Below are 23,544 nucleotides of genomic sequence, written 5' to 3'. Positions count from 1 at the left end.
TTGTTTCCCTCATTTAACCTTTTCTTTTTCGCTTAGTTATCTTATGCTTAGTATCAGTATTTAGTCGAATTTGATTCTATTAGAATAGAAAAAAGCTATGGATACATTGTATCACAGCTAAATCTGTGAATAGTGACATAATCGCACCACTCCAATTTAGATTGGCAAAGAGGGGATAAAGTCAAATAGTCTTCTTACCAATATACATACTAAATATAGAAATGTGGTACAAGTAATTCCCCTAATTCGGTATAAAAAAAAATATAAACAAAAGCAAAACAAAAGTCTTTTCGCAATTTTTTTTATCATACAGAATTTCCAACAAAAATTTTCTTCTTTTTAAGAAATTAAGAAAAAGATAAGAACTTGATGTTGATAAATTCGCAATCTAGAAATTCATTTCGGACAATTGAACCTTCTCAAACTGTTTCTTTTTAAGAACCAAAAAGATTTGTGCCAAAATAACGGATGCCAAGAAGAACAAAAGGCCTTGGACACGTAATGGGTCTTGAAGTACTATTTCTGCGTCTCCCTGACCAAATCCGCCCACATTAGGATTACTTGTTAATGGTTGATCGAGTTTGATGGATTCGCCTTCTGAAACAAGAAGTTCTGGTCCTGGGGGATACTATCAATCACTTGACGCCCCTCTGGCGCATCTGTTATAGTTATTTCGTACCCCCCTTTTTCTTTTCGTATGATTTTGCTTACTATACCCGCTGTTGTAGCATTATAAACCGTATTGTTACTCTTGCTCCCGTCGGGATAAATCTGACCCCTTCCCCTGTTCCCGCCTACGTATATGGGATATTTTAAGAAGTGAGTATCCTTCTTAGCAGCAGGGTCCGGAGAAAGAATAGGAAAGGTGATTTCACTATATTTTTGACCAGGAACGGGACCTATCACAAGAATATTTTTTTTAGCGGGGCGATAACTCTGAAAAGAGAGATTACCTATCTTTTCTTTCATCTCTGGCGAAATACGATCAGGAGGAGCTAATTCAAACCCCTCAGGTAAAATAAGAACAGCCCCCACATTCAAAGCTCCCTTTTTACCATTAGCAAGAACTTGTTTTAGTTGCATATCATAAGGAATTCGAACAACTGCTTCAAATACAGTATCAGGAAGTACCGCTTGTGGAACCTCAATACCCACGGGCTTATTAGCTAAATGACAATTAGCGCATACAATACGACCAGTTGCTTCGCGCGGATTTTCATAACCCTGCTGTGCAAAAATGGGATATGCATTTGAAATGTATGCCCCAGTTATTATATATATCATGAGCGATACGGAAATGGAGCGAGTAATCTCTTCCTTTATCCAAGAGAGGGTCTTTCTAGTTTGCATGGTCCAGTCGTTGATCCAGAAAATTTCTACAATAAAATTGGGTAGGTCGCTAGGATAGTTCCCTATCCACGATGCTGCTAGTTACTGAAAAATTTTGACTAAAATACTAAAATATAGGAGGAATCCGAATCTCTTGGATGTATAGAAAAAATAAGTGTATAAAAAAAAAGTAAGATTTTGAATATTTTATTTTACTTATGGACAAAATAACAAAATTCTAATTGGATCGGTGGATCATTTTTCAGTCATTCATTGAATGATAAATCACTACAAGTGACGGAGATACGCGATTTAAATAACGGAAGATCCAATATTTAAAAATTGTATCGAAAATTACTGGAAAGGTGGAAACAAGTCCAGATATAATTTGATCATTATGAGCAAATCCAAAATCCTTGTAGAAAGAGTTAATCATTAGTTCCCAACCGTGGGGTGAATGGAATCCTATACATAAGTCGGTTAATAAAAGAATAGAAAGGGCTTTTATCGTGTCACTTAAGTTATATATGAATTCTTGAACCCAAGAATTAAGAATAAAAAGTTCTTCATTAACTAAAAAAGAATAACCACTTAGAATAACGAAACAGATTATATTTGTCGAGAAGTGCAAAATCGTATCTATACGATCTGCGTTGTGCATCTTGATCAATTGGATCGTTTCTTTGTGGATTTCGATATGAAACTTTTGTAGATGTGTTTCGGGGTATTCCTTTATCATTTCGTCCAACAGGAAGAGTTCCTCAAATTCTATTAATTTTTCTAGAATACTCTTTTCTTGAATATCATTTAAAAAAGTTTCGGATTTACTAGTATTCCACCAATTAATAATCCAAGATCCCAGACTTTTATTAAATGAAAAAGAGACCCACCAGGGCAAAAATACTATAGACGTAAGATATAGAAGGGGAATGAATGCTTTTTTTTTTCATTTTTTCGTCTGTGAATTTTTAATGAATCCGCTTCATTCGTCAACTCTATACGATCTAATATTTCTATCAAGCATAAGTTCTATTTTAATATTAGATATTAGAATTTAGAATAGAAAGCTTCGAACCCGCAAATCTATTCCCTCTTTTTTATTTGTGAGTCAGTGGTTAGTCCTTGAATTTTGTGAATTTACATACGCATAAAAAAAAGTTCCGTTTTCTAATTTTTTCGTTTTCCGTATATATTCCGTATATATAATATACGTCTTCTTTGGTTCATCAGTATTATGAATAAATTTAAGTTATGTTATAGAAAAAAAAAAAAAGAGGATTTTTTGGTTTTTTACCTCCTGCTAAGAAAAGTGCTTCGGTTTATTTCAAAATACTTCAATTGGTACACGCAAAAAATAGGCCAATTCCGCTGCTTTTTGCTCAATTTCTCGTGGAGTCAAATTCTCATCAGTACGAGTCAAAGGAATGGCCCCCTGGCCTCTGATTTCCATATAAAGGACACGCCGAGCATAAAAACCCTCTTTAACTTCTATTCTGATAGACTGAATATCTTTCATAAAGAGTCGTAGTAAGATGCGACGATTTTTTCCTGGAAATCCCCAACGAAAAATACACATTATTCCTTCTTTTCTATCGAATCGATCATAACCACTACCTACATTCCACGAAATTGTGAACCACAAATAAGAGCTAATAAACAGACCGGCGAGCCCATAGAAAGACATCATGAGCCCTTGTGGAAAAAAAATGATTTGCTGAGACGGGAATAAAGATATCAAATTTCTGTCAAGATAACTGGAAATTCCAATCAATAAAAACCCCAATGAACCTAAAAAAAGTATAATGGCCCAGCAGAAATTACTTATTTTTCGAGACCCCGCTATAAGTTCTATCCATATATGTTCTGATCGCCAACTCATACTAGATCTAGTTGCATTTTATTGGAAGTGGGAGACCGGCCAAAATGAATTTTACTTTACGTTTTTTTGTTTCCGAAGGAACTTTCATCAACTTGCACTATTCTGATGTGAATCTTTCGAAGCAATTCGTTAGATCTAAAAGTAAAATAATAGGAGCCCCCTCATATGATCCCCTATCTACACATACTACACATATATAGCTACATGGGCTTTGCATTTATTTCAGGCATCCGCCCCAATCGCGACTTATTTTCAACAAATAGCTCGTTTACTCATATATCATATTTACGTTTACGCCTACCCTTTCTTTTCTGTTTGAAAGAAGCCACAAGTTATACCATATTATACTGAATAGATATCTGTGTTATGATCCAAGTCTAAGTCTTGAAAAAAAAAAAATAGATGAAATTTGCCCCCATCAGATCTAAAAAATCTTGTTTTTTTGAACATGAAGGGATAAAGAAGCCATTGCAATTGCCGGAAATACTAAGCCCACTAAAGGCACAAAAATAGAGGGTAAGTTGTTGAGAATTGTCATAGAATGGGCACCTCGATTTAATATTTGTACCTGTTATTTATTTATTGTTATATTAATCTTTTTACCTATTATCGCTATATTATATTGTTAGAAAGATATCTTAAATAGAAGGATCTCTTAAAATTATTAGAATTCCTATATAATTATACTAAGTATATCTAAGTGAGTATATATAAGAAAGTGCAAGGAATATAGAACTAACTAAATGGACTTATTCATTTTTCTACATGAAATACATGTATGATAATCCACTTGTTTGTTATTCTTCTATTATCTTTTTCTTGTCTTATAATTTGAATTTAATAAAGAGTTTCTTCCCCTTATAAATTATTCCAAAATTCGTTATAGTTTATAGTTATAATATAATACGAAAGGAAGAAAAGAACATGAAATTCGTTTTATTTATTATTTAATTTACTACCCTGCCCAATTGAATTTCGCGGAAAAAAGAATTAGCTCTTTTATCTTGTTCATAGAGGTTTCCTAATTAGGAATCAGGGATATCGGTAAAAAAAAAAATTATCTGTATGATTCTTTCCATAATTTCCTCTTATGTCACCAAAAAAAATCCATTCTTCGGATTTTTCCTTTGATTCCGATAAATAAATACTTAATAAATACTTATTCTAAATAGTTATTCGCCAGAAAGAAATTAATTTAAGGAATTCAATTTAATTAACTATTAACTTAAGTTAAGGTTCTACTTAAGTTATGATTCAAAGGAAAAAAGCGTGGAGCTGAAATAACTCACTCAGAACGCCCTTTAACAGATTACGTGGTATGATTGGATCGAATAAGCCCTTATGGAATAAAAATTCAGCCGCTTGTGAACCTTAAGGTACTGTCTTCTTCAATGTTTGTTCAATTACTCTTTTACCTGCAAATGCAATGTAGGCGTTGGGTTCAGCAATAATGATATCCCCCAACATACCAAAACTAGCTGTCACCCCACCAGTCGTAGGAGATGTAAGGATTGATACATAAACTAACTTTTTATTCGATTGATAATCATATAAAGCGGAAGAAATTTTAGCCATTTGCATCAAGCTCAAACTTCCTTCTTGCATGCGTGCTCCTCCGGAAGCACACACTAGAATAAGAGGTAAAAATTGATTGGTAGCATACTCGATTAAACGAGTAATTTTCTCGCCTACTACCGATCCCATACTACCCCCCATAAACTGAAAATCCATAACCCCAATTGCTACGGGAATGCCGTTTAGTTGACCTATGCCGGTTTGAATGGCCTCGGTTAATCCTGTCTTTTTTTTATAAGAATCAATACGATCTTTATAAGGTTCCTCCTCTGAATGAAAGTCAATGGGATCCAGAGAGAACATCTCCTCATCCATAGGATCCCAAGTGCCTGGATCAATCAAAAGTTCAATTCTATCTGAACTACTCATTTTCAAATGATATCCACATTGTTCACAAATATTCATTTTGGATTTAAAAAATTTCTTATAATTTAATCCATAACAAATTTCACATTGAACCCACAAATGCTTGTATTTTTGAGTTACGCCGAGATCATTAGAATTTTCTCTTAGAGCGAAATCGCTGTCGTTCGTGCTAGTTCTTAGCCTGGAATTCCCGGTTTCACTACTATTTCTACTTTCACCCAAAATGTAAGTAGAAATGTAACTTTCGCTGCAATTTTCACTACCACTTAAAATAGAACTAGCAATCCCGATTTGAGAACGAAGATAACTGTCAATGCAACTATTGATGTAATTATTCCAACTATATTTATTATCATACATAGAATAATCATAGTGGGAATCGTCACTCCTAGACCCCTTATTTAAATAACTAGAATTCCAATAACTAGAAAATTCTTTTTCTAATTCACTCAAAAAAGAATGATTATTGTCAATCCCAAAAACTTGATTTTCAATATCAAAATATATGGAATAACCGTCTTTTTTATTATCCCTACCTAAAACTAAAAAAGTGTCATCCACGTTTAAATTCCGAATGTCCCTAACGCCGACTAAATGATCAACATTACTACTGTCACTATGACTCCAATTATAGGTGTTTTTTTCTGTATCATTTAGAATCGGGTCTTCACTTACACTGGTATTTTCAAGAGGACCAAGATTATCCATTGATTTACTTAGCCTACACCTGTATTCTAACTCCACATTGGATAACATCGAATGGAACCAACATTTTTTCATAGAGCTTTCTTGCCGCTATTTACATCAAAATAAATAGATGTATAGTCATTCGATGAAAAATCATTTGAATATTTCATTTCCTCTCAGAATAAGCATATATATCGAATAAGTATCTAATCCAATCACTAGGATTATTAAGTAATAAAGAGTGGATATTGAAAAATGAAAAATAAAATAATTATAAATTTATAAATAAAATAGGACTTTATCATGTTGTGTCAAATTCGCATCGAGAAAAGAAAGATTTTTTATTAGTTTTACTGGTGGATTTTTTTTATTTTTTTTATTTTTTTATTGGTGTTAGATTAACACTCCATTGATGATAGACATGATTTGTGGACAGAGGTAGGATCGTCTGGTGGACCTAATAAAAATTGGATGTACAAACTCTCCAACACTACGACCGAAAACTTGAAAGCAGCCCGTAATGTCTCAACCGTTGAGAGCTCCTAATCGGTATCAAGTACCCAATCTCAGGAGATCGTGGCTTTGCAACAACACACAGCTCATCTCACCGAAAAATACGAGCGACTCTCGACGAATTATGAACAACTCTATCAAATGGTGATAGACATGAGATCACAGATAGGTGGTACATGTGAGCCATCTTTTTGGTCGTATGCTCCCCAGAACGACCAGCCTCCTCCTCCTCCTCCTCCTTTAGTGCCGTCATTGTTCTAGTTTAATTTTTATTTGTACAAATAAAATTATAATGAATATTTGGATTTTATTAATATAAAATGTTATTATATTATTCAATTTTATTTTTACATATTTCAATTGTATACAATTTTATTTGTTTATTTATTTTCTTTTTTTTACCCATACAATTTCATATTAATTATTCTATACAATTTTATTTTTTAAAAAATATTTTTTTTAATTATCACGAATGAATTTACAGACAGGATCCATCTGTCGGTATTTTCCAGAGTTGAAACACATTTATTGCTTATGTCACTATCACCAATGGAAGTATTCTGTCGGTGATTTCCCGATGGGAATATAAATTGAATCTATCTATTGGTATATTCTAGAGAGTTTGAAAAAAATTACTTCATATGCCACTATTAGCAATGGAAATATACTAACGGAATATTTCCATAGGTATTTTTCGTTTGTAAGACTATCGGGTTTTTTTTACCAACATAATTAGTGATAAATAGTGGAATTACTAACAAACGGTATATCGACAAACACATTCCATCGGTGAATTAGTTGGTAAAATTTTCATCAATGGAGTGTTAATCTAACACCAATAAAAAAATAAAAAAAATAATAAAAAAATTCCACCAGTAAAACTACTAAATATTACAGTGATAAAACCCAACAAAACCCAAAACTCAAGCATCTTTTACATATAGTCGTTGTTACTCTAGGTCTATGTTTTTAAAAAGTCTAAAACTGGAAGTGGCAAATAAATTTACCACTCTACCCTTTGTATGAACATGTCCATATAGGTTCAAGGCCAAGTAAATAGCATTGAACTCAAAGATAAGTTATCTTCATCTTCTTTCAAGCTATCATGTCCTTCACAATCTCTTTGTAAGTAATCATTTTCTTTAACTTTTGTAATTACACATAACACAACCTCTAAGATTCTTTTCCTCCGCCTTCAGTAATAGCTTAAACATCAGAGGATCCTTTAAATCCAACATGAAACTTATTTTACAGGTTGTTGTGTTACCTAAGTTCAACATTTTCAACTTTTCGGTCCATCTACCAACTTAAAAGGAAATTGAGAAAAGTATCCTCAACATCTTGTAGTTTGATTACCCACTATAGTTTACTAAATTATAATTTACATCCTCAACTTTATATGCGGGCTAACATTTGACATCTTTGTCTATAAATAATGTTTGATTATTTATAGTATTGTCATTATTTTTCATTTAATGACTAAATAATCCTTGCAATATTAATTAATATCACAACCTTGCTATCAAACTAGTATTACAACCTTGTGAAGAGCTAAAACTTTTATAGTGGCATTTCAGCAAACACCTTGTTAAAATAATGGTATTTTATCATTGCAGTACAAAATCAACCCAGATTTCATAAAACATATTTGAATCAGAGCCAATAAACTTTATATCAAACAATGTCAAAATACCCAAAAAGGAAATCTAAACCACTAACATCCCAGTAATCTCTTGCACCACACCTTCAATTCTGACATGATGATAAACCGCCTTTTCACAGGCTCTTGTAGCAGATATAAGTTCCTGTTAATGGGAGGGGGCAAAGAATGCACCTGATTAGGGTTGCCAGCCACCAACATGCAACGAGACTATAAGACCAAATCGAAGTATATTCATCTAAGGGCACCTTCGAAGCCACTAAATCAATCATTCTGCCATGTTCATCAACCTATTCAAGCATGGAGGAGTAATTCCAGCTCCACAGAAATCACATTGCAAATCCTCTGCCAACTTCCATTATTACTCGATTATACTGGGGAGATAAAGCTGGCTTTGCATCAAAGCCTGGATTATTCAGCTTTCTGATAGAAATCCTTTGCCAACTTCCATTATTGCAGGATCGATAAATTCAACATCCCCAGAGATGCCAATATTCCTAGATAGTGGAGCAGAGTTGCTGAAGAACAAAGAGAAATATTAAAATTCAATAAAGAGAGAGAAGACAAAAGGGAATAAATCATCATAAACTTTAAATCACAAACCAGAATGGTCAAAATCATAGTGTACTGCCCCATGAGTAGGAAAGCCTGGAGGCAAAGCTCTGCTTGGCACTGAGAATCATTCGCAAGCTCAACATTTGTCCCTCTGACTCATTCAAACTTCAATCAACCTATAAAAATCGGAGGCATATCTTGTTCTTTGTGAGTTTTTATTACCATAATCAAAGTGAAAATAACAGAGGAAAAAAAGTTAATTTACCTTGATCATACTAACACCGGATCCAATGTTAACGAGAAGATAAGCGAACAAATCATTCTAATCAATCTGCACAAACTTTCTGACCCTCCATGTGTGTGAAAGCTTCATGACGAATAGTGGAAATATTATGCGTGACGAGAAGAATATTGCTCGAAAGGAAATCGAACGGCAAAGGAGGCAGCAAATGTCCGCTCTTCATGCTTCATCTCAGAACCTCCTCCCTCTTGAATCAATCAAGATCAAGAAACATTTTTTCTTCGCTTAATTTCTTCTCTCTCCTCTCTCCTCTCTCCTCTCTGTCAATTGAAAGGTAAGAAAAATAAAATTTTAAAAAACTAAAGTAGATAAAGACATGTCCCTTGAAATATGAAAATGATAAAAACAATTTTTTTTTTAATATTGTTCCTTGTTTTTTTTAACTATAACATTTAATTCTGATTTATAATAATGATAAATATAATGTAATAAAAATCCCTCTACAGAGAAACACATCCCAATATATAAAACTATGACAACATAATAGAATAAATAAAAAATATTATGATAAAAGGAAAAGGCATGAAAAACTTAATTTAATTAATTTTAATGCTACAACTTCATTCTACAAAGCTTACCAATATTTTCGTTATAATTTTTGAGTTTGATCTCGTACCCTTATATCATAAATACTATTTAAAATTGTGATATTAATTATAATTTAAAATTTTTTATTTAAAAATATATTAAAATAATATCTCTTTTATTTTTAAAAAAATTATTTTTAAAAATTATAACATTAAAACAACTTAAAATTATTAAAAAATAACTTTTAATAAAATAAAATTAAAATTAAAATTTTAAAAAAATACAATTTACACCAATTTCAAACCAACATAAATGAATGTCCTGCGGGAGCAGGCAATGATGTATTGTTTACCTAATACGTGACACTTTTGTGCTAGAGATTGGCTTGACCTTATCAAGCATTGTACCAAGTCTTTTATAATGCTTATCATATTATTATTATTTATTTTTATTATTTTTTATGGATGGTTGAATTGGTTTCACGTGGCCATGGATAAGATTGGATGGTACGGCCTTACATTAAAGATGATGTGGTGGAGGCTAAACTGCCCATCAAATTCATCCGGTCATCTTTACCCCTTTTTGGTTTTTTTGGTGGATGACTTCTACAAAAGTCAATTCCCTTATCCTCTCGTCATCATTTCTCTTCGATGCCCTCTAGTTTCTTGCCACTGCGACCCTTTCTTTTTTCTTCTAAAAGAAATGGACTTTTAAATCAAATAAAAATATATAGTCTTTGTTCATTTGACGGTGCAATATTTTACACAAATTATTCAGCTTTTCTCTTTGTTTAATCCAAGCTGAATTTATTAATATTGCTAGAGATTTATGTAACGTACTTTGAACATTTAAGTTCACATCTGATGACTTTTAATATAAAAATTTAAGGGACCGTTTTGGTATCATTTCCGTTTTTTATTACCATTTTTAAAATTTGTTTTTGAAAACTTTTTGGTTTATTCTTATTTTTTCCCACAAAATGCACCTACTTTTAATTGGATAACTTAAGTTATTCAAGTGCCCTAGACATGATCCATTCACCACGGATTATAAAGATTACACACTTGATCCTTAGACCAAGTCTTAGGGGTTATTTAGAAACATGGTTCACTTGTGTTTTTAAAAATTCTAGAAAAAATATTTTTGTTTAAAATTAATATTTTTTAAATATTTTTAAATCGTTTTGATGCTCTGATATTAAAAATAATTTTTTAAAAATACTATTTTAATACATTTCTAAATAAAAAACACTTTAAAAAATAATCATAATCATACTTCCAAACAAATCATCATAATCTCACTTTCAACCCTAAGATATGCACACCTACACCCCAGTGCCTTAAACTTAGTTTTATTCTGAACCTCAGCACCAGTCCCAACCTAAATCATAACCTATCACCGAACTTGCTTGAACTTCAAATGCATAGAACCTCGTCCTAAACTAGGTCTAGGTCCCGTTTTGAACCTTGAATTGACTTCTTGGCACCTAGATCAAGTCTCTCCTTGAATCTTGGGCATCTCGTACCCTAGCATTGTTCTTGGCCCAAACCTTATACTTTGATGCAGACGGGTTTGAAAAATCTAATAGTTCTGATTAGTTTGATGTAGATTTTTTAACAGTGAATTGTAAATTTCTAAGAGAAAATGGTCATATTATAGATATTTATTTAGTAATAAAGTATGAATTTAAGTTCTCGTGTGAAAACCTTTTTTACAGCAATTCTATATTTTTCTTTGCTTGCTATCTTTGTTTGTTGTTTTTTTTTTTTTTTTTTTTGTCCATGTTAGAATTGCTCTAAGATCGACTTCCTAGTGCCCTGAACCATGTTTTATCTCGAACTTTGATTTCTCTAAACTTGGTCCCGAAATGCATTGCTCCGAGTTGAATCTTGAGCCTCTCGAACCAAATCTCAGCCTCAACCCAAAGTGGTCCCCGATAGAATACTAAACACCCTAAAACTTGGTTTATAATTGAATCCTAAGAACCCTTAACCCGGTCTTGGCGATGGCACAAACCTTTGAGCAACTCGGACTTGGCCACGAGTTAAATCTCGACCACCTCACATCCTGTCCAGAACTCCAAGCTTGATCTACACATGTTTTCTAGCTCTAAAGCCTTACTTAACTCTGAAAACATAAGGTAATGGTGTAAAAAAATAAAATTTGAAAACTTGTAAAAACTATTTTTTTTTTTCACAAATTTTCAAAGTTGATTGCCAAATTTATTTTATCAAAAAGAAAAGAAAAGAAAAGAAATTAGTGTACGTATCTTTGTTTTGTTGAAAACAAAAACTATACATAAGGTAGTGTACGTTACTTTTTAATAATTGATGTTTGTTGTTAGGGAGCTTGATAATGGATGTACTAATCCTTTAGTTTCTTTCTTAGTTGTAAAACTGAGATGACAAGTCTTATGGCAAATTGGAGGTTATTTTTAATAATAAGCAACATTGTCACCTATGAGAAGCAACCCTAAATCTAATAATCAAGGTCACTGTGAGAAGAGGGAAAAAAAAATGTAATTTAGAAAAAAGCAATGAATTAATACGTAGCATTCTTGCAAGACATTTAAATTAAATTGTCATTACAAAAAATAAGGAAAAATTAAATTCAATCAGATAGCCAAGAAATCATAAATTAAGTATAATCCCACCAAATAACTTAATCTGGTAAATGTCAAGAAAAACTTCAAGAACACACATAATAATTTATTGCATTAATTAATAAGATTCACAAGAAGGTTAATGTTATTTTCTAAAAGAGAGGAAGTGAAAAGAGAATAAAAAAACAAGTAAAATAGATAAAGGAAAAGAAAGAACAACTTACAACCATGCACTGAAGGTATTGATAGAATTTCCATGTATTCAATAAATCCTTGTATTTCTTTATTTGAATCAAATAATTTAAATCAAACATGTTGATCTTAACAAATCTTGAGTCGGGAAAAGTCGCTTAGAGCTGGTGATATTAGTGAGATTGTTGCCAACATAATCTAATTATAATAATTTTTAAGAGTTTTCTATATATATAGAAGTAGTGGTGCCCATGGTATGGAATTGGTTGCCCTCCTTTTTTTCAAGCGCCCATTCATAATTACCAAATAGAATATGTTATTTCTTGTACTGTGTTACCGGTTCAACAACAAACAATTTTTTACAAAAAAAAAAAAAAAATCTTTATGGCCTTATTTCTAACAACAAAACAAATTTAATTAGCCTAAAAACTTAAAATCATCAAATAAAAAAAATTATGTCAAGCTTTGATCTATTTTTTTTCATCATAATTGAAGATAAAACTTATTTTTATTATTTCTATTAAGCTCTTCTCAAAGTTGAATCCATAAATACTAAAATCAAAGTTATTAATTATTTTAATTCAGTCATTTAAGAGTTTTGTTCCTCCTCAAATTTTTTCAATGACTTTTTTTTATTATTATCTGAAAATCTAATGACTGAAAAATTAAATAAATGAAGTTCGGGATGTAAACAAAAAATTCAAAAAAGGGACTGAATGTAAATAAAAATAAAAATTGAGGGACTAAAATGTAGATTTATGTGCCTCTTATGCAATATAATTTTGTCTTTTTACAATTAGTAAGAACTCTCTCGTATGAAACTGACCTGTCATTTAATTTCGAAACAATTTTCAACACCTCAAACACATGATATTATAAAATATGAAGAGAATGAAAAAAAAAAAAAAAGGATAATCACAACAAAACTTTTAAGAACCAAATTAAAAGAAACTAAAGTTAGATGAATAAATACAAACTTTAAGGGATTGAGGAAGGAAATTTGCCAGGTGAATAGTTCTATGAACAATGAAATGTGAGAAGAAGAGACATGTTATACACATTAAAATGTTACTCTCTTTTAGTTTTTTTTTTATCAATTTTTAATATTCAAAACAATTAAATCCTTTTTTTTTTTTTCTATTGTTTGCTTAATCACATAGAAATATCATTGAGCCAAACATTGATGACATGTATAGAATAGGAAAAAGGAAAACAACAGAAAAAAGAAATACCATAACAATTTCCATATAAGCTGGAACCCGCCATGGGAGGAAATATAAGAACAGAAATAGACTCCTATAATAACTATTCTCAAGGCAAGTGTCCAAGATATAGTTTAAACAAGCCCAGAAGAAGACTAGAACAGTGCCTCTTTTAGCATCCAAACTCTGCTAATTCCTAAACCTAGACCCAAAAAAACCAAACCCTAGCAAAAACTACGGAAAAGAAAAGAAAACAGTAAACAAAGTGCTAGCAGTAGGGCCCTGGGTGCATTGGATGGTGACTCATGAATGTGGATGATGGCTTCACAGCTATAATGCTTATCCTTTCCTTGTAATAGTAGACAAGGTCAAGAAATCCAAACCTCAAGAATAGATAATATCGAATCTAAGGATAAGGCAAATAAGAAAATATGTCACCATGACTTGGGAAAGTGACCTTACTGATCAAGAACACAAACCAAGTGCATGGATTCTTTGTGCAACTCAGGCCAAATGAGTTTTCAATCCATCTAATCGAAATTACTGTCGAAGGTCAAGTAATGGGCTTGTGACAGGTGGAGTTATTATCCATAAAAATCATTAAAAGTTTATGCTACTCTCTGTCATTTTGGTTTCATTCCTCTTAAAGATTACCAACCTAATCCATGTATTATTTTATGCATGTAATATGGGTATAAGTTGTGCCCTCTAGAGAATGTCTCCAAGCTCATTCTATGTCTGAGATATACTGTGGTTTTGGGAACTACTTTATGCGCCTTATCCTTTGTCTTCTTCACAACTCTACTCGTCAATGGGTGAAGGTCAAGAAAAAATGCTCCAATCTCCATGTACAGCACGAAGAAATGATGATAAGGATCAATGGGTGAACATGGAAGGTGGTGAGGATGATTCCTACAACACATCTTCCCTAGATAATTCAAGCACTACTAATGGATCAACAACTTCTTCATTAGATATGGTGGATGATGCATGTTCATCCTCAAACTCTAATGGTCCTTTGTTTGAATTATCTGAGCTCCTGTCCCATCTGCCCATCAAGTAAGTGCTTGTTTGATCATCTTATACAAGAATCTAACACAATCAATCCCAACCCTTTTGTTTGGAGAAAATAATAGAAAGTACAGTTTTGTATATTTTGATCTCTTTCTTGTCGAAACTCTCCTAAATCCTCTGGTCATGTTCTACTGTATGCAGGCGAGGGATATCTAAATATTATCAAGGCAAGTCCCAGTCTTTTACATCTCTGTCTAGGGTAGCAAGCATTGAAGATCTTGCAAAGAAGGAAACGCGTAATAGAAGGAAAGGGAAGAGATCTAAGAGTTATGCGAATGGTTTGGATCTTCACAAATCATACACACTTCCTAAGCCCGTCATAGCGAAGAAGGTATCAAGAGGTTCTATGCCATCTTTATGTTTTCCAGGAAGAAGAGGCAGTTTCTTAAATAGTGCTAGGCCGCCTCCAATTCCACTGCACAAGAAGTTCTGATGTATAACTTCACAAGGTTTGCTTGACTTGCTGTGTAGAACAAATTTTTGGTGTGTTAATTAAATTGTAGATGATGGAAAATGATGAGAGATTTTATTTTCTGAAAGAACAGAAACGGAGACTTCCATTGACATGGTAGCTTAAATGTTCTTTCTTAGAAACAAGTTCTCCTAGGTTTATGTTTCTGTTTCTTTCAATCCTTCAACACAAGGATAAGCATGGATGTCTTCTGAAAATCTTACTTTGAAATTGAGTGATTTGTTAGTACTATGGACAAAGGCCCATTCTGCAACTTTATCTGAAACAAAATGCCCATCTGAGTGATTTGTCTTCCACATGTGATCATGAAATAGTGAGACCTTAACAAAGTACAAAAGGGGTTTTTTTTTTTTTTTTTTTTCCATTGCATAATATTATTCATGTTCTTATTTTACAATCTAGGTAACAGGAGGACACCAGTCATGAGATGTAGTATAATGACCCGCATTTCGTTCGTGAGTCGGGTGTTTTTTTATTTTTGAATGAAAAAATTGAATAATGAGGTTTTTTAATGTGTTTTTTATATTAAAAAATCATAAATATAAATTAAAAAACTTATGCAAATAAATGAAGAACCTTAATAAATAAATTAAGAAGGTTATTAATGATAACTAAAAATGACATTGAAAAAATTAAAAAACAGATGTAGATCAAGATATTTGACCTCGTAACAATTTGATCGGTTGTGTATAATAACTTTATTTATTAAAATTATTTTTTATTTAATCAAATAATAATAAAAATAGACACTTATGAAATTAATTAAATAAAATACAAGGAAAAGAATATGATGTAGGGATACACATATTAGAAATATTATCCAAAAATAAATATTTTTATTTTTAAAATAAATTTCATCTATATAAAACTTAAAAATAAAATTTATAGATGAATTAAAATAATCTCTTTGAAAATTAAAACATACAATATAATTAAAAAAAAAAAAAAAAGCAATCCTTATTTAAAAAAGGCTAGATAAACAAAATAACAAATTAAAGAGAAATGGTATTAATTTAAATATAAATTTAAAAAAATATTTATTAAAAAAACAAAATTAGAAAAAAAAAAAAAAAAAGCCAAGTGTGTGGAACCTTATTTTTTTTAATTGCTAATGAGGCAAACAACATGACATCCACTCTCAATTGTCTTAAAAAAAATAAAGTTAGACAATGCATATATAGGTGAAAAAACACCTAAGTGAAGCTTCATTTATCAAATAGAACTTCTTGACATCAAAATCAATTATTTTGGCGGCCGAAATAGGTGTTAACGTTGATTTTTTTCTCTACCGTTGAAATCTAACGATTCCCTCTCTCCTCTCTCAAATCATGGATTTAAAAATAAGAAAAATAAAGGTAATAGATGGACAAACATTGGATATAACATAAACTATATGAAGATATTTGAGTGATCAAGAGATAATTCATCAATTAAAAAAATTAGAAAAAATGTCTCACATGTTCTCAAATAGTATTGATTATTAAATTCTTGCACAAGATGTAATGAGATTTAAAAAGAATTTCAAATCTTATTCAAATGATTAATGACTATAATGTTGCGAGCAAATATGATTTGACATGGCAAACACACTTCATGCTAAAATGTCTAAATTGAAACATTATTGATAAAGAGATAATAATTACACTGAAAAGTTGATCACTAAAAGGTTAAGTCAAACCATTTATTAATTTTCTAATATTTAAGGATCATGATACATTATTAAATGGTGCACTTGATCTTCAAATATAAATTAATTAATTATTGAATTGATAATAAATTAAATTGTTTGATTTATTTAATTTTATTTGTTTAGAATTATTATTAATATATGAGTCAACATATTAGGAACATAATGGGTCATCACGTTAAGAACTATTAGTGAGAAATTAAACTAGAATAATTAATCAAATGTGAATTGATTGAAAATAATTTTAGAATTAAGTACAACAATGTATTTAATTTAGAGATTATAATTCTAGTCCTAAAATAATAAAGTTGGGACTTAATTGATTAAATTTCTAAAATTATCCTTAAATAATATATTAATATTATTTAAGGGATAAATAGATATTTTATCATTTATAGGTTTTTAAGATTTCCTATAAATATAAAGCTATGACTTTTATTTTTTAGAGGTTGTCTATTAGATCAAAAAAAAACTACGCAAGTTACATAATAAAAAAACTAGCACTTTAAGCATATCAATCCCTCTTTTCTAAATAGAAATTTAAAAAAAAAATCTTATAGGTGGTTATGTAATTATTGTTTGAGCTGCACAATTAGACAACTTATAATTTATGACAGCCTAACATTTAAAAAATTATTTAAAACTAAAAAAAAAAAAAATTTTTTAAATAAATAAATCTTTGAACAACTTTAAATTTACCTAATAAAATCTTAAAAACTCCCTAATATTACTTTAAATTTATCATCTTATCTGCGTAAATGAATTTCAGGAACAAACAACACCCATCTACTACTAGCCTATCACAATCCCCCATGAAAGCCCATCCTTTTCTCGCTTCATCATAATGCAAAAGCAGACACAATCAAAAAGAGTAAACCATAATTTAAAAGGACAAAAAAGATGATTGGGTGAAGTAATCAATTAATTATGCAGTTCTTACAAGAATTAGTTCCTTCATTGAACAGACTTTGCTAAGATAGTTCAGTGGAAAATGCTTCATGGAGATACGATGCTACGGTTCCGAATTCCGCTTGATCTCCTAACTGGAGTTGTTACCACGTCCTTCTTGTTTTCTCCATCTGCTCCTTCCTGCTTCAGTACACAAGCAATGAAAAACGGAAACAGAATGCAAGAAATAGTATTTTTCTTCAAACTAGGTTATCAAAAACCTTGGGATTCAATGATTTTCTCTCAGCAATCACAAGCTATTTGCATTTGCAACCAAGATCCTTGACATAAAAGACATGTCTGTAGCACCTAGTTTCATGAGTACTGCATTGCAAGATACATATGTTTTCAATGTTCTTATTTATTCGTTTCTCCTTATCAGTCAATCTACAACAAGTTGCCGAATTTCTCTCTACATTTGGAAGAACACCTTGCATCGAAGACAATTTAATGTCCCGAGCATAATGTGTAAACTATACCATCAATGCATTAATGATTTTTCAGGCATCTATTTGCATGCCATGTATTGGTGGCAAGTGTCAATGTTCTTTTCAGCTATTCCAACGTTGGCACTTGTTCAATCAACATGCGAAAATATGTGATGTGAAATAGCCAAACATTTAATTAAAAATCAACTAACAATATTAAAGAAAGAACTGATGTTGTCGTCACAGACCTGTTTCTCCACGATTTTCTTCTCAATAATGAATCTTCCATATGAGGGGGAGGGGGATCCATGGTGGAGATCTCTGAGAAAGCTGGCTGCACATGAACAGGAACTGAGTGAGTCCCCCTTCTCCATAGAAACAGAACGGATGTTGATTACTTCACTGTCTATCATCCTGCTTTCCATACCACAGCTGCTAAGAGAGCTGATCTCTCCCACCTCAAATTCACCAAGAAACACAACTGATGGCACTCGACACTCGTCTTTGGTATGTTACTTTGCATTTTTCTTCCATTGAATTAGCATAATTTGTAAATGGCACAATGTTCTCCACGTTCTTATCTGCTTCGGAAGCAAACATTGGGAGGCATTTCTCTACTACAACAGGCTCAAAACTAGGTTGAACAACTGGAGAAGAATCCTTTTGAGCATTCCTCTTCCTCTTAAAGTGAAAACCCAACGTCAAACAAGCAATAACTAAAAACAAAGTGGAGAACACAACTACGGCACAAGAATAGATATGTGAATCTGACAGTATTCCGCTTGATCGATCACCAGTGGTATTCCAACCGCTACCGGTTCCACCATCAACCACTTCTTTTGTGACAGGCTCATTTGCAACCTCATTTTCTTTTTCAAAATTCTCTGGAATGCTAGATGGCATAGCCAGAGAATCATCCCCGTCATTTATGAATGGACTTCCAGACATTGTTGTAGCTTCTGTTATCTGCAATTCATGATTCATTGCAACCTCATTTATCAGACACCTCTCCTGCTTTCACCATTTCAGGTGCACGATCTCCAGCTTGTGTCTCTACCACGCTGGCCAACTTGGCAATTTCACCTTTCTCTTCATGCTTTATATATAATCTTCTTAACTTCAGTTTCTCCACCTTCACCAAACCCTTCTATTGTTTCCTTCTCTTCAGCTTCAACAATCTTTAAAACTTCACTTTCTCCATTTTGTTTCTCTACAGCTTCATCCAACTCATCATCGTATTCGTCTTCTCCCCATCACTTCATAATCCATCATCTCTTCTTCATCAATTCCAGCACCATTTTTAACCAAGGTATAGTTTTTATTTCCAGACTCGAGATCCTTCACGAACCCATATAAACGATCTTGAACCATGTGAAAACCATTCTTGGGGTTGCCAAAAGCTTGCATGACAAGTGAAGGTGTAGGAGATTTCATTGAAGGAATATATGAGGTAGAATTAAAGCACCAAAACAACCAACAAAAGCAAAATCTTCAGAACTCTTTTTAAACTCTAGCATCTTTCCTCTTCTACCTCCTCAAATTCCTCTTCATTTTCCCTTCCTTCTCCACATCATCTTCTTGAGTAGCATCAGCCAAAGAAGTACCTAAATCATCTTCAACATCTTTGTCGTTTTTTTATTCTAAAGAGCCCCTACTACAAGTACTCGTCTCCTCTCTAGCCACATTTTCTCTTCGGAGAACGATATCCCGGTGACGATTAGGCTTATATCTGAGAAAAGGCCTTGGAGAGATGTAACTAGTTAATGGGTCATAAGGCCTTGACTGACAGATTATCAAGAAGAACGTTTTCCCCATATTCAGCAAATTCAATGCTGGAAATGGTTTTCGAACCAAAAGTTGGAGTCTTTTGGAGATGGGTATCAAGAGATCCATTACTTTCAGCTAAGATTTTCCTTCTTGGAGGGTTAGCTTTTGAAGCTGCAGATATTGTTGGTGACATGAAATGCTTCGTTGCTGTTGTTGTTAGTGGTTTCTTTGGGTTTTGAACATTTAAACTCCTTCCTTGATAGCTCTGATCATTCTCATCTGTACCTGTGACACAAAAAAAAAAAAAAAAAAAACCTTCTTGGTACAAATAATAAAAACGGAATTTCTCCTAATTATCGTTTGGTTTCTGGGAAAAAGAAAGAAAATCCTTAACTTTTTATTATTTCTTTAATTCTTGGCACTGAACAGAAAAGAGAAGGGCAAGAAATATACCTTTGAGAAAGAAAGGCGTTTATTAGGAGTTGATGAAACACTCTTATTATCGGAACCATCCATTTCTTTGACCTTCTGAAACGAAATCAAATACTATTATTTCGTACTCTGTAGAAATGGGAGAAAATGGGGTGCTGTTAATGAATGAAGGACAGGGAAGGGAAGTGATCTGGTGACCGTTGGAAATGGATTATATTTGAAATTTGAATGCTTGTTTTTTTTTACCGCTGTTTTTAAGAAATGAGTTTTGTCAGATCAACTGTCTGCCCAAGTGGCAAGGCTTGGGCCTAATTACATAGTGCAGCGCCCTCAAGAATCTAATATTATAATACTAATAAAATAGTTGTTTTTCAAAAACAAATTATTAAAAAAATATATTAAAATAACAATTTTTATTATTTATTTTTGACATCAATACATAAAATTAATTTATAAATATTAAAAAATTAATCTAAAGCAAATAAAAAAAAAAAAAATTAATTTATTTCAAAAGTATTTTTAAAACACAAAAATAAACAGGTTCTCAAGAAGTGATACATTATTTATTTTTGTGTTGCAAAAATATATTTTTTTAAATATATATTTTTTGCTTGAAATTTTTTTTATGTTTTTAGATTATTTTAATATGCTAATATCAAAAATAATTTTTTAAAAATATATATTATTTTAATATATTTTTTTTAAAAAATTATTTTAAAAAACAATTGTTATCACATAATCCTAAACCGATGTTAAATCTACAACGAAAATGGCATGGAAGTGTAGATGAAGCCTTAGAAAAAATGAAAGATGCATGTGAATGTCAACCCTGTTTATTTTTTTGTTTTAAAAGTGTTTTTGAAAAAATTTAAAATGTTTTTATTTTTTATTTATTTTAAATTAATATTTTTTGGTATTTTTATATCATTTTACGTTGATATTAAAAATAATTTTTAAAAAATAAAAAATATATATTATTTTAATATATTTTCAAATAAAAATATTAAAAAAAAAAAAAAAAGGGTTTATGAGAGCAGCAAAAAGCCGGTGGGCAGTGATTATATAATAATTCACAAGTCCTCCTGATGAGTGTTTATTAAGACATGGGGAAGGGGAAGAAACCCACTTTAGCCAATAATCATAAGTCCAAGTCGTGATTAGTGCTTAAATAAATAAAGTAAGTACTAAGTACATCCTCAAAATGCCCAAAGCCACATTCCAAGAAGGTTAAGGTTTTTTCCATCCAAAACAGCAGTAATGTCATCGAAATGGTGCCCAGAACAATGCTCAGATGTTGACTCAACAACACTTCCAAAATCTCTTTTCCACACATTTTTCGAGATTCCAAGTTCCCTTTAAAAGATAAAAAATAAAAAAATAAAAAGCACCCTAACAACATTATCAAGAAATATAATCCATTCCGTAACAATAATAAATTTGTTTTTATATTTTAAAAATATTTTAAAAAAATTAATTTTTTTATTTTTTTTAAATTAATATTTTTATTATTATTTTTAGATTATTTTGATATACTGATATTAAATATAATTTTTAAAAAATAAAAAAAAATATATCATTTCAGTATATTTATAAATAAAAATTACTTTAAAAAATAACCACAAACAAACTCTCAAATAGACATGGTAAAGATTGTTGTTGAAATCATTTTTTTAATTTTATTTTTTTTTATTTTTTAAAATATTTTTTATTTTTTAAAATCAATTTTTAATATTATTATATTAAAAATATCTGAAAACATTAAAAATAAATTAATTTAAAATAAAATAACATAAAAATATCTTTTCTTAAAAATCATTTTCTTAATTTTTTTTTTTAATTTTTTTAAAAAAATATCTTTTAATAATATTTTTTAAAAATTATTATATTTAAAAATTGCTTTCATGTTATTTTATTTTAAATTAATTTTATTCTTAAAACACCCGTGACTATCAAGAAATCCTTTGCCGTCATATTAAATCGAGAAATTGCTTGATTTACATTAACTAATTTTTCGGCCGTGTCTCACGGCGCCTTCGGTACAAGACGACACCTTTATTAGTGGAGGCATGTTTTATTGAGATTGGCGAGTACCTCGTCGCCTTACTCGCGGTTCGTCGCAGGGCAAATCAAAAGTTAATTTATTACGAAAAAAAAAAAAAAAAGAATATGAACGCAATGTTAATATTTTTTTACATGAAGAAATATTACAAGTGTGAAACAAAAATTCAATACGCTTGTTGCTTTATAAAATGAATTGATAATTATATATAAATTGACATATTCTTGTGCTGCATGCCACTATTTAATTTTTATCTTGTTAATATTTTTTAACCAAAATAATAATTCATACTTCATTGAAACAAAGTTTTAGCTAATTAAAAGAAAAGGAAAAAATGTATTTCTCCAATCTAAATAATACTTCTCTATTAATAATTCTTTTGATTTTTTTAATGAAAACATTTTTTTTTTTAATTGCAAGCTTTGTTTTCTAAACAAAAAACTTATCATGGTCTTAAAAGTAAATTTAAAAATAAAATAAAATAAAGTCTTAAATTTTCTATATATAATTAAAGATAAAAACAAATTCATAAATGTTGTCCCACGTGGATACGTTATATGAGCAACTTCGTGGGGGTCAAAAAATCACCACTTAGTTGTTTGTTTCAGGGTCATTAGGTGACCTCGATATACTAGTTTTATCAAAAAATTCTACGATAAGAAATTGGTTGTTGTTAGAAAATGCATTAACACCCCTAGCGCATCTTACTTGAAGTAAACTGCATTGAGTGGTCTTCATGTGGTTTAAAGGTTTTGATGGGGTCCTAACTGATAGTTAGTATATGGCTAAAAAACAATTACTCTTATGAATAAATATGGTTGTAACACCCCGAGATTTTCTCATGATAAATGCAATTTCTATGAGCCTTGAACTCAAGAAAAATAAGGAATTTCTTTTTTCAATATCTATAACGTCTTAATCCCACACACAATAAACCATAATAAATGATAAAAGGTTAAGAAAATAAATTAGCATTTGATGTAATAGAAACATAATGAATAAGAATTAAGAAAAACATAAATACTTTTTTCCGTTTGGTTGCAACTCCTAGAAACTTAATAGTATCCGAACTACTCCTAAAACAACTGTCTTGTAATGGAAAACTTCTTCTTATCGTTCATGGTAGGAGTCATGTATAGACTAATATTAATGTAAATATGAACAACTATAATTGCATAAAGTAGAACCATTGATTTCCTACACTTTTATGATATTATTAGGTCATAAGTCACAACATGCTCTTTGTCCGTAAGACCTTGACATGTTTTGTCTACAAGATCTCAGTTCA

General features: G+C 31.0%; 1 protein-coding gene and 2 long non-coding RNA genes across 3 annotated transcripts; all 3 read right to left on the bottom strand.

Annotated features, from left to right (window-relative positions):
* Positions 1-2,572: 2,572 nt before the first annotated feature.
* Positions 2,573-6,047, bottom strand: LOC118058061 (acetyl-coenzyme A carboxylase carboxyl transferase subunit beta, chloroplastic). The gene is given in 1 exon segment (XM_035070780.2): positions 2,573-6,047. A coding segment is annotated over 1 exon segment (1,467 nt). The 5' UTR covers positions 5,930-6,047; the 3' UTR covers positions 2,573-4,462.
* Positions 6,048-7,934: 1,887 nt separating this feature from the next.
* Positions 7,935-9,148, bottom strand: LOC118042599 (uncharacterized). Its single transcript, XR_004686479.2, has 3 exons — positions 8,830-9,148; positions 8,613-8,740; positions 7,935-8,527 (listed from the first exon to the last, which is right to left on the bottom strand). It is a non-coding gene; the product is annotated as an uncharacterized lncRNA (long non-coding RNA).
* An 8,420-nt stretch (positions 9,149-17,568) lies between these two features.
* On the bottom strand, positions 17,569-20,367 carry LOC140956090 (uncharacterized). Its single transcript, XR_012171121.1, has 3 exons — positions 20,219-20,367; positions 18,247-20,050; positions 17,569-17,711 (listed from the first exon to the last, which is right to left on the bottom strand). It is a non-coding gene; the product is annotated as an uncharacterized lncRNA (long non-coding RNA).
* Between the last annotated feature and the right edge of the window lie 3,177 nt (positions 20,368-23,544).

The sequence above is a fragment of the Populus alba genome, chromosome 1, assembly GCF_005239225.2.
Source record: "Populus alba chromosome 1, ASM523922v2, whole genome shotgun sequence".
Taxonomy (NCBI): domain Eukaryota; kingdom Viridiplantae; phylum Streptophyta; class Magnoliopsida; order Malpighiales; family Salicaceae; genus Populus; species Populus alba.
Note: the sequence above shows the minus strand (reverse complement) of the source record. Positions and strands in the feature narration are given on the sequence as shown.